Below are 12404 nucleotides of genomic sequence, written 5' to 3'. Positions count from 1 at the left end.
TTAATCAATTTTCTGTCATGTCTTGTTCTTTTATGGGAGATTCAAGTGAAAATAAGTCGAAGTTGTACAATGAAGCTAAAGGGATCTCAAAATGGGAAAATGCAATGATGGAAGAAATTCTAGCACTTGAAAAAAATGACATTGGAGCTTGTACCAAAACCTCATGATGCCGATTTAATTACTTGTAAGTGGGTTTAAAAGTTGAAGAAAAATGTTGATGGTAGAATTGATAGACACAAAGCTCGTCTTGTTGCTCCTGGGTTCTCTCAACAATATGGTCGAGACTATGATGAGACTTTTAGTCCGGTCGCAAGGATGGTAACATTACGGACAATCATCTAATTTAGTTGCCAGTAAAGGCTGAAAATTATGGCAGCTTGATGTGAAAAATGCTTTCCTTTATGGAGAGTTGGATCGCGATATTTTTATGGAGCAGCCGCAAGGAATTACCTCTCAAGAATATCCTGATTATGTGTGCAGACTTAAGAAAACATTGTACGGACTCAAGCAAGCTTCTCGTGCTTGGTTTGGTAAGATGGCTCAATATCTTAATTTTTGTGGTTTTAAGTCTTCATGTGTTGATCCGAGCTTATTTGTTAAGAAAACAACACCTGTATGCACCCTGCTCTTACTTTATGTTGATGACATGATTATTATTGGTGATGATATTGTTGAAATCATTAGTCTCCAAGATACCTTGTCTGGTCGTTTTCAAATGAAAAGATTGGGTGAAGCTGATTGTTTTTCGGGTTTGGAAATTAAGAATTATGATGGTTATTTTCTCTCTCAAAAAGGATATGCAGCAAGTTTATTACAGCGGTTTCATATAGAAAATCATTAGAAGATACTACATTCTTTCGTCAACTTGTTGGTAGTTTATTCTATTTAACTATCAAGAGGCGACAATATTTTTTCAGTAGGAGTTGTGTCTCAATTTATGGATCAGCCACATGAGATTCATTTAATTGCAGCAAAAAGAATTCTTTGTTAATAAAGGGGCTTTAAATTATGGATTAATGTATGAGAAATCAAAGTCTTTTTTCTTGAGTGGTTTGTGTGGATGCTGATTGGGCTGGGGACGTGAACGACATATGCTCCACAACAAGTTTTTGTTTTACAGCAGGCTCTATTGCAATTTCATGATGTAGTAAAAAGCAAAGCACTGTTGCTTTGTCCAGTTGTGAAGCAGAATATGTAGTTGCTACAATAGCTACTCAAGAATGTTTGTGCCTCCGGAGGCTTATTCAAGAAATGGTGACTACTCACATCAGCCAATTTAATTAATTGTGGTAATGAAAGTGCAATAAAACTTGCGGAAAATCTGGTGTTTCATGCTCGTTCGAAACATATTGAAACTCATTATCATTTTGTTCAAGAGAAAGTGTTTTCATAGGATGTTGAATTGCAGAAAATACATACTAATGAGCAAGTTGTAGACATATTTACTAAGACATTTGTCAAAGTGAAGTTTGAAGTTTTCGTAAGGCTCTCTGAGGTATTGAGAAATAAGCTTGCACTAAGGGAGGCTATCAAAATTTAGTGCAACTTATTGCTAGTTTGAATTAGCCAAGTTATTAATTTTTATTAGGAGTCTATTAGCTTTATTTCTACAAATAAATTAGTTGCACGTTAAGTAGTTTTGTACAAATCAATTGAGTCTTTATAGGAGTTATTTCAGTTTAAATAGAAGTCTTACGGTTAGTAAAATACAGCTACAATACAACACTTCATATTTCAGTTTTTTCTGTATTGTGTTCTTTGAGTAATAATAATTTTAGATTTATTCACAGTCATTAAGTGTTAGATATTGTGTGTTGAGAATTGTTGGGAGCGAGTCCCACAAAATGATCATGAGTTTATAAGTAAAGGAATACATCTCCATTGGTATGAAGTCTTTTGGGGAAGCCCAAAAGCAAAGTCATGAGAACTTATGCTCAAAGTGGATAATATCATACCATTGTGGAGATCCGTGATTTCTAACATGGTCTTAGAGCCATACCCTAAACTTAGCCATGACAATAGAATCCTCAAATATCGAACAAAGAATTGTGAGCCTCAAAGGTGTAGTCAAAAGTGACTAAAGTGTCGAAGAAAGGGAGTAATTTGTTCGAGGGCTCCAGAGAAAGGAGTTGAGCCTCGATTAAGGGGAGGCTGTTTGAGAGCTCCATAAGTTTCAAGGGAGGCTTATAGTGTACTTTGTTCGAGGGGAGGATTATTGAGAATTGTTGGGAGTGAGTCCCACAGAATGATCATGGGTTTATAAGTAAAGGAATACATTTTCATTGGTACGAGGCCTTTTGGGGAATCCCAAAAGCAAAGTCATGAGAACCTATGTTCAAAGTGGACAATATCATACCATTGAGGAGATCCGTAATTCCTACCACGTGAGTCCTCCAATTTCCTTTGTTTGGCCTCCGTTTGCTAGTTTTTCACTTTGATTTCACTACTAACTCTGTTCTGGTGTGAATTAGAACCCACCAAGGAAATTTCATAATTTTTACTACCTTCTCCGATAAGAAGTTCGAGCTTGGAAAGACACGCGTCAACCATGTACATAACCATTTGGATTTTTCCACGAGCAATACTTGTAGGATACGTTTGGATAAGCATGCATGCTATTAAACCAGTCGAACCAAGTGGATTAGATTACAAGTTATGGAAAGAGATTAAAATGAGAAAATATTATGTTATTGTATGTACATGAAAAGAGGAAGTGAATTTTGTGAAATCTGTGCTCCAGGCGAAGATGAACGTTATCTCCCTGTCGAGCATGCATGTTAATATTGTATGAATTGTTGCATGTTAACTCCAGTGTATGATTGTCTGTATTTTCTTACTTGTTGAGAATAAGGAGGAATAACGAACCTAGTCTAGGGCGCTAGAGACTAATTGGCCTAGATAAAGACCTAGAGTAGGATACCTCCGTGCAATTAGGGTCGCATAAGGGTGGCCAGTGGGCCCATACCCTAGTATCCAGACCATGACAAGTTTGAGAGCTCTTGCGCGAGAATCCTAGAGATGTGTGAATCCATGTCTAAGCCATCAAGATTCTCCCTAGAAAACCTAATAGGATACCGCGGTAATCATGGAAAACCGAGGTAGCTCACCATGATTGAGTAGTATGAATAGTGTTACCATAACCTCCACTTCCCTCTTTACTCCGATACCGTACCGTCAAGGCTCCACTCTAATTCTGGGATCATCAACTAGGCTTAGCTGAACATGGTAGTGTCACTCATGCCCCAACCTAATGAAGATAGCTAAGCCAAGGGGCGATCAAATAAAATCAACAAACCAAGTTTTCTTGAAAATAAGTACATCAACCTTTGTGAAATGGAAACCCTAGTAAGTTGAATTTAAGAACTCTTATACTCACAAGCGCAATAATATGCAAACTCCTAGTTCACAAATGTTCAAACCCTAAATCAATTTGATTTCATTCTAAATGGTTACAACTTTTGGGAATTTGATCTAACAATCTTATTGAAGAATAAGATATTTAGTCATCTAACAATCTTATTGAAGAATAAGATATTTAGAACTAAATATATCCAAGAACCTCAAAACATAAATCATCCCAAGAGAAAATAAAGCTCAAATTATCTTGTAGATCAAATATCTCAAGACAATAACATTTTTTTTAGATTCGAATCTCTCCATAGATAAAGATTAATTATGTCAAGCTTGAATGATTTTAAACATACCACCTAAATTACATAGAATAATAAAGAAACTTAGCTCTTAACTAAAAGAAAGCACAAATGCTTACTACATTTTCCAAATTTACTTCACAAATATAACATACATGACTTTATATAGCCTCAAATTGAAACCCTTAACTTTCCATGAGACATTTCAAGAATGACAACATTCCTATTTTATGACCATTATTAGCCACTATGTAAATGTAACCTTCAAGTATATAAAGTCTTAAAATACATTGATAAAACATCATATCTACTCAAAATTTATGACCATATGAGAATAAATGAAATTCATCTTTCTTGAAGTTCATATTGTAGGATTGAAATGTCTTGCTTCATATCATATCGAGTAAAGTGAATATACAAGAAAAAAAAAAGATAAATATTAAAGAGTAGAACCAATTTCCATGACATGAATTAAATTTTTTTCATTGAAATTTTGAGTGAACAAATTGGCACACTTAGTAAATATAGCCGAGTGGTAATTAAATAATTGGAATTTTTAGAAGATTAAAAAGAAAAATGATGAGAATCAACTTAATTGAAAAAAAAAAAACTGAATTTTTTTTCAATTAATTTATTAATCGATTTTATCTGACATTAAAAACAATAAAAATTTCCACATATGATGCATAACCACTTCAAACATCTTGAAATGAATGTGAAAGGTGCCTAATAAAGCAGACGTGGAGGGGAAGGGAGCCACCTCATTTCCCGCCAAAACTTCCCGCCAAAACAACCTCATCGATGACTGAAGTGCGTTTAGGTCAGTGAAGTTCATTTCGTCCATTCACACTCCCATTTTCTCTCCTTCTCCCGCTCCCAGTCGCTAAGAAATGGCTGGGCCAACTCCCGATGGCAACTCCGGCAATCCGCCTTCCACGCCTGATTCTCCCACCACCTCCGCCGGTTTCGAAACGGACCAGCTCCCTCATCTCAGCCAAACTTCCGATATCTACCCCGATGAGGACGAAGCCGCTGTTGATCCTCATGTCCTTCCCGACGAGCCTGACCCCGATGAAGAGGAGGAAGGAGAGGATCTCTACCACGACAATTTCTTGGAGTCGGTTCTCGAAATCAAATCCCGTTTTGTTTTCTTGTTTGTTTTTTTAATAAAAAAAAATCTCGAAATCTCTTGCCTAATGTAGTACCGATCTTATGAATTTTCTTCTTAATCTTGTAGCGACTATCGGAGGATGGACGAGCATGACCAGTACGAGTCCTTGGACCTTGACGATTCATTAGAGGACGAGAGAGATTTGGATCAGATTATGGAGGACAGGCGAGCTGCCGAGATAGAACTGGACACTCGCGATGCTCAGTTCACCCGTCGGAAGCTTCCTGAGCTATTACATGATCAAGGTAATTTTTTTGCCTATTATATTCTATCTGAACAGCAAATTGTAGCCTTTTCCCTCGATTTCAGCGTGTTCACTCGCTCAGCAAGTTGTCAATACATTACTGAGCTATTCGTGCTTCCATTCTTTTCTCTTACCTTTCGTTCGTGTTTTCTTTAATGTATTACTATTCTAATTTTAATTTTAATTTTAGGATTGATCATGCTTGAGAATATGAATTATGCACCACATTGTCTTCAGCTTTACTTTTCCCTAACAAAAGCTTGAGATATGTAGGAACTAATTGAAGTGAACTCACTCTAACTGATGAGTTTCAATATCTTGAAAATCTTTAGTTTCAATTTGTATTGAAGTTATTTTCAGGCACAAGTTTCCAAGTATACAACCATAGAAGATTGACTGAAAACTTTCGCAACAAAAAGAATAGTGAAGCATTCTGTTCTGGTTTCAAGCCATTCTGACTTGTCATCCAGAACATAGTCATCTGCTCTAACCAATACAAAAATTCCTGTTGGTATACGCCAAAGATGTTTTATTATATGGTTTTTAAAATTAGTTGAAGATACCTTGGGGTCTAGCCTCCTAAAGGAACTGAAAGCTAGAGACGTTTCCTTGATGTTGCTTTACTACTCTTAGCAGCTGGAAGTTATTAGTTGTTTCCCTTTTGATTTATTTTTTTGGAGACTGGCAGATTTTAACTCTTGAAATTTAACTAGTTTGTATGTTTTGTTTCAGACTCGGAGGATGACAATTACAGGCCTTCAAAAAGAGCAAGAGCTGATTTTCGGCCTCCAGCTGCTGCAAGAAGCTATGATGACATTGATGGTATGCAGAGTTCTCCTGGTAGATCACAAAGGGAAACTTCACGAGACGACGTGCCCATTACAGATCATTCTGTTGATGACCAATATGAGGTATTTAAGGCTGTCACATCTTTATTTTCCTCATATTAGGATTTTGCACCTAATTATTGTTAGCCATATTTGTAACTAACAATTTCCCTCTAATTTAGGATGAAGACGATGATGAAAATGAGAATGAGATGTATCGTGTTCAAGGGCCACTTAGAGAACATGTTACCATGGATGCGGTTCGGCGCTTTATAGGGAAAAAGTTCAAGAAATTCTTGGAAACATATGTGAATCCAAAGAGTGGAAATGGTGAGCTTGAGTACATGCGACTGATAAATGAGATGGTGTTAGGTGAGCATCTGCTTCACTGTACTTGCAGTGGATTGTTAACATTTAGTTTATTTTGTAAAATGATAAAACAAATATTGTTTTCTAAGATAACCTGTTAGAGTCATGTTCATGCTTCTCTTATTTTTCTGACTGGTTGCTTTAATGTTTGATTGCAGCCAATAGGTGCAGTTTGGAGATTGATTACAAACAGTTTATCTTTGTCCATCCGAATATTGCAATCTGGTTGGCTGATGCACCCCAGCCCGTCTTAGAAGTTATGGAAGATGTTGCAAAGAAGGTTGTCTTTGACATACATCCAAATTACAAAAATATCCACCAAAAGATCTATGTTCGCATCAATAATTTACCAGTCTATGATCAGATTCGAAATATTAGGTATCCTTGTAGATTCATGGTGCAGGGCCTTTTCAGATATATGTTTTCTTTTATTATTTTCCTAGTCATTCCATTTTCAATTGTGTCCCGTTGCACTTTGTAGGCAAATTCATTTAAATACCATGATTCGAATTGGGGGCGTAGTAACCCGACGCTCTGGTGTCTTCCCCCAGTTGCAGCAGGTGAAGTATGATTGTGGTAAATGTGGCACAATATTGGGACCATTTTTTCAGAATTCTTATTCAGAGGTCAAGGTTGGCTCTTGTCCTGAATGCCAGTCGAAAGGGCCATTCACAGTAAATGTCGAGCAGGTGAATTCTTAGTTTTAATTTACTTCTTTATCTTTATTTATTTATTTATTTTTTTTGGGTGGAGCAACCACGGTTGAAATTCTGTACCTACAAATCTCATTTAAGGGCTTGTTTCATTTATTTGTTTCGGCTGTTCCCTTAGTGCAAAATGGGTGAGATGGTTTCTTGTCATGTATTTTTGTTTAGCATTTCTCTGTAGTGAAATAAAATCTCGGTGAATGTTAATCAAATTTCACACATTGTTGACTGTTATGCTGCAGACTATATATAGGAATTACCAAAAGCTAACCCTCCAAGAAAGTCCAGGAATTGTGCCAGCTGGGCGACTTCCTAGGTACAAGGAAGTGATACTATTGAATGATCTAATTGATTGTGCTCGTCCTGGGGAAGAAATTGTATGTTCCCTGCCCTTGATGTACTTTTGTCAAATTTTTCTTTTTGCAACACTTGCAAACTTTTTGACATATGACCTGATTGATTTCAGGAAGTCACAGGCATTTATACAAACAATTTTGACTTATCATTGAATACAAAGAACGGTTTTCCTGTATTTTCCACTGTTGTTGAAGCAAATTACATTACCAAGAAGCAAGACCTCTTTTCTGCTTACAAGCTTACCCAGGAAGACAAAGATGAGATTGAGAAGTTGTCTAAAGACCCTAGAATTGGAGAAAGGGTTAGTTATATTAAGAAATTAATGAGTACGTTCCTTACGTGTTTGGATTAAGCGTTTTGATTTGGTTTGAACTAATAACAGATAATCAAGTCCATTGCACCATCAATCTATGGTCACGAGGACATAAAAACAGCAATTGCTCTTGCAATGTTTGGAGGTCAAGAAAAAAATGTTGAAGGGAAACACCGGTTACGAGGCGATATCAATGTACTTCTATTAGGTGATCCTGGCACTGCGAAATCTCAATTTCTCAAGTAAGAGCTACATTTATCAGTTTGGGGATAAACTTCCTAAGTGACATACGGGTCTACAGCTGATGGAACATGAACTTGTATATTATTCTTTCCAGGTATGTTGAGAAAACTGGGCATAGAGCAGTGTACACCACAGGGAAAGGAGCTTCAGCCGTAGGTCTAACAGCAGCAGTGCACAAGGACCCTGTTACAAGGGAGTGGACCCTTGAAGGAGGTGCCCTTGTATTAGCCGATAGAGGAATCTGTCTTATTGATGAGTTTGACAAAATGAATGATCAGGATAGGTAGAGAAAACAACCATCGATTCAACATTCTGAATTTTGCAATTCTATCTATTTTCCTGCCGAGTCTAGAAAGTCTTAAATTTTTGGTGTGCTGGAATTAAAGTTCTCATCTGTGATTAGGGTAAGTATCCATGAAGCAATGGAGCAACAAAGCATTAGCATATCAAAAGCTGGAATAGTCACTTCTCTTCAAGCCAGATGTTCTGTCATTGCTGCTGCCAATCCCATTGGAGGAAGGTATGACAAGTACTTTGTGTTTGACTTGTAAGCATGCGAGGAAAGAAATCAAACAGTACCAATTGATGAACAATAAATGGTTGTAAGTCATAAATTTGATCAATTCTGGGATGATCATGTTTTTATTGTTTTTGTCCAAGCACACTCTTCCCTCACCAAATAGGATAAAAAATGATAACTTATTTTTCACCCATCCTTCACATCTAGTAATTTTAAAACTACTGCATATTTTAATCAACTAGCATTTTTATAGGTACGACTCCTCAAAAACATTCACGCAAAATGTAGAGCTGACCGATCCTATTATTTCTCGATTTGACATCCTCTGCGTTGTTAAGGTAAATTTCAGGAGACTGCATCCTTCTTTCTTCAAATTGTAGAAGTTGATTGTAACCGAAAAGGATTTGGATAATTTGCAGGATGTGGTGGACTCTGTAACAGACGAGATGCTTGCTAAGTTTGTGGTTGATAGTCATTTCAAGTCACAACCAAAGGGCGGCAATATTGATGACAAGTCTATAAATGAATCTCAGGAGGACAGTCAAGACTCTGCAGGGCCACTGGATTCTGAGGTCATACACTTGTACTTATCATCCTCTTAGTAGGTTATCTGTGGACTTTCTGCTCTAATATTTCTAAATACTGATCCTCCAGGTGCTCCCCCAAGATCTGCTGAGGAAGTACATAACTTATTCTAAGTTGAATGTTTTTCCAAGGTTGCATGATGCTGATATGGATAAGTTAACACACGTCTATGCAGAATTACGAAGGGAATCTTCTGTAAGGCTTTACTTTACCTCCTTATTTTTATTATTATTATTGATAGTATTTTTTTTTTTTTAAGCGCACTTAACTTCGTAGATGGAAACATCGCATATTAACTATCATTTGCCATGTGACTAGCATGGGCAAGGAGTTCCTATTGCAGTTAGGCACATAGAGTCAATGATACGCATGTCTGAAGCACATGCAAGAATGCACCTTAGACAGCACGTCACACAAGAAGATGTTGATATGGCAATTCGTGTGTTACTGGATTCTTTCATTTCAACCCAAAAATTTGGAGTGCAGAAAGCTCTGCAAAAGGTATAAAAGGATATCACTGCTCTCTCTCTCTCTTTCTCTCCGCATGTCATATAAATGCTGATATCGCTATTCAATATTGGGTACAAGAATTAACCATTGCTTTCCTCGATTTATATTAATACACAAGGATATGCTTGAATCATGAAGCTGAAATTCTGGATCTTCGAATTATACTCTAAAAGAAATCCAATATAATTTCTTTATTATTCTCGATTAAATGATCAAGGCCCTGTAGTTGCCATGGGGTTTCCATCAGAATTTGATGACCTTAAGTGTTACTAATGCTAATATTCGTACCATTTTCTATAATTTACTGATAAAGACAACTTTGTGTAATTCTTAATGTTGTATATTTGTTAGACTAACTAGTTTTAGTATCTCAAATCTTAAGATGTGCGATGTGGCTGCAAATATGTTTGATGAAAGTTCGGATAATACTAATGGAACAAAAATGACCTTTTGTTATTCTCACTGCTTCTATTCTGCCAAGATGACCAGGTCAAAGGATAAATCCAAAATTCCCATGCCCTTCCTATGTCCATAATTGAACCATCAACCATGCTATACCAGATTTCGTTTTGATATGTTAAATTGTGGAAGCTTTGGTATCTTGCAGAGCTTCAGAAAGTACATGACTTTCAAGAAGGATTACAATGAGCTGCTCCTATATCTTCTCCGAGAGCTTGTGAAGAATGCACTTCACTTTGAGGAAATTGTTCGCGGATCTACATCGGAGCTTACCCACATTAATGTGAAATTGGAAGACCTACAAAGCAAGGTAATGATATCGTGTTACTTTCCTATATATAAGGTAGATAAATACGGGACTTACATATATGATACCGATGCAGGCACAGGAACACGAAATTTATGATCTGAAACCCTTCTTCACCAGCTCTCATTTTTCAAATGCTAAGTTTGTGCTGGATGAAGAGCATGGTCTAATCAGGCATCATCTTGCCAGGTGATTTAAGGATACAGATTGAAAATGGAATAGGAATAGGAAATAGGAAATAGGAAATAGGTGAGTTATCTTACCGAATTGATGATATTCGTAAAGGACTCGAACGTTGTGGGTAGGAAGTTGTGTTAAATGGGGATTCAAAAGACCTCTTTGGATATTTAGAGATGTACTGTTTTGGGATCTGAATTTAATCAAATTAAGAACGAGTTGAAGAATTCTCTTTAGCATGATCTTATGCAATCTCTTCTTTTACGATTACTTCAGGCAGTCCTGATTTTGGAATTATATGTTCTGTGCAATCTCTTCTTTTCTGTAATTTTCCCCATGTTCTAACATATAATATGTAACATCTCCAAATAGCATAGTTAAAAATAATTTTGTTACAACAGATTTGTACCATATGATTATTTCATGTTTTGAGTACAATTATTTCACAATATATTATAGGTAAACAGGGGGTCTGAGCATATTTATAGGATTTGGAAGGCGATGGGATATTGTAAGGGATGAGAGCTGGATGGAAAGGGATTAGTACACTTCAATGATAGACCTTAAACCCAGCACAGGAATTATGTTGTAATCACTAAAACCAGCTGCTAGGAAAAGACTCTTCCATTCTCTCTCATTCCGTTCTCTGCCAGTGAAAGTGGTCATCATGTACACGTCGCAACAGAGTTGAGTTTCTACCGACTCCTTGTCTCTCTGTTCTTCGAATACCATCTCTATAATTATTACCTTCCCCCCCTCAGCTCTACTTGGAATTGCAGCCTTACAATTCTTCAATATTTGAATGCTCTCTTCATCACTCCAGTCATGTAGAACTAACTATTAACCAAAACAAAAAAGGAATGAGTGGTTTACTTATGTTAGGTTAGTTTCTATCTTAAACTTTCAATTTCATTGATGTTGAGTCATTGAAATCTTTCAATTTTGTATCTAATAAATTCTTAAATCTTAAAAAACTTCAAATCGATCCTTGAAATAATAGGACATGTTTGAAATCAATTTAAAGATGCATCGGATATAAAATCGATTAAAACTTTTTATGGAAACGATTCTTACTCGCCATTTAGAAATATATTTACCTTCAACAGGAGTGCATTTGCTTGTGGAATTTTTTCAAACATATCCCCTCCAATGAAGTTGAGGTTTTTTTTGGCTTGTTGAGGCTCTTGGCTAGCAACAACTTGTGGGAGATCAAACACAATGCAAGAGATGTGTGGGAATGCCTCCACAATAGCCTTAGCCATAGCGCCTGCACCTCCACCAACATCCACCAACGACGTCAACCCTTCAAACATCCCTCGGCATTCGCTCGTCACCACTTTCCCAATTAATTGAGAATCATGGATCAGCGTTTGATGGAATAGATTGCCAAAACCAGAAGGTTGTTGTGCAATATAATCCCATATTGTATTCCCGTTTGCCATTTCGAAGGCAGTGGAATTATGGTCTTTATCATCACTACATAGCCAGTTGCTCATAGTTTCCCACGGAGCCATGAAGACTGGACTGGTAAGTAGAAGCAACAAGGGCGTGGTGTCAAATGCGTTATGGTTTTGGCGGAGGAGAAGGCGAGAGGGTGTGGTGAGAGAGAAGAAGCCAGAATGAGTTTCAGCAAAGAAGCCAGAATGAACGAGGAGACGCATTAGACGGCCAAGGCATTGAGCTTTGGAGGGTTGAATATGGAGTGCTTCCACTAAGCTAGAAAGACTCATGGGTCGGCCATGGCTGTGGATGATGTCTGGTATGCCTAATTGGACAACGCATCTTAGAGACATGGAGTTGATATAATTGAAAGTATGATTCCAGACATGGGCTTCAGCCTCCAGCAATTCTCTGTTTTCTCCCATTTTGTCACCCAAAGCTTCTTGCTTTTCCACCAAAGAAAAACACGTCTAATATAGACGCACATCCAACTTTCATAATCCTTCAAATCCCTTTCATCCAAAC

The 12404-nt window shown here is 37.1% G+C and overlaps 2 protein-coding genes and 1 long non-coding RNA gene across 4 annotated transcripts in view; 1 reads left to right on the top strand and 2 right to left on the bottom strand.

Moving 5' to 3' along the window:
* LOC111442013 overlaps positions 1-8025 on the bottom strand; it is a 22327-nt gene extending 14302 nt beyond the window's left edge. The window contains exon 1 of the long non-coding RNA XR_002710259.1: positions 7938-8025. This is a non-coding gene — a long non-coding RNA (uncharacterized LOC111442013). The remainder of the gene's footprint in view (positions 1-7937) is intronic.
* Positions 4468-11109, top strand: LOC111442009 (DNA replication licensing factor MCM2-like). Of its 2 annotated transcripts, none has more exons than XM_023079255.1 (18): positions 4468-4767; positions 4888-5066; positions 5798-5976; positions 6075-6264; positions 6420-6639; positions 6743-6950; positions 7211-7345; positions 7435-7626; positions 7708-7880; positions 7976-8164; positions 8285-8401; positions 8655-8739; positions 8821-8973; positions 9056-9181; positions 9305-9487; positions 10104-10265; positions 10339-10451; positions 10899-11109. In XM_023079255.1, exons 1-18 carry the CDS (start codon positions 4541-4543, stop codon positions 10900-10902), a joined length of 2835 nt encoding a protein of 944 aa, XP_022935023.1. In that variant the 5' UTR covers positions 4468-4540; the 3' UTR covers positions 10903-11109. The 2 variants fall into 2 exon arrangements, with proteins under 2 accessions (XP_022935023.1, XP_022935022.1); XM_023079254.1 differs by lacking the exon at positions 10899-11109 and adding an exon at positions 10716-10837.
* On the bottom strand, positions 10817-12404 carry LOC111442010 (probable O-methyltransferase 3). Its single transcript, XM_023079256.1, has 2 exons — positions 11537-12404; positions 10817-11276 (listed from the first exon to the last, which is right to left on the bottom strand). Exons 1-2 carry the CDS (start codon positions 12302-12304, stop codon positions 10980-10982), a joined length of 1065 nt encoding a protein of 354 aa, XP_022935024.1. The 5' UTR covers positions 12305-12404; the 3' UTR covers positions 10817-10979.

This window comes from Cucurbita moschata, unplaced genomic scaffold, assembly GCF_002738365.1.
Source record: "Cucurbita moschata cultivar Rifu unplaced genomic scaffold, Cmos_1.0 Cmo_Scf00004, whole genome shotgun sequence".
Classification (NCBI taxonomy): domain Eukaryota; kingdom Viridiplantae; phylum Streptophyta; class Magnoliopsida; order Cucurbitales; family Cucurbitaceae; genus Cucurbita; species Cucurbita moschata.
This window is presented reverse-complemented; position numbering and strand designations above follow the sequence as displayed.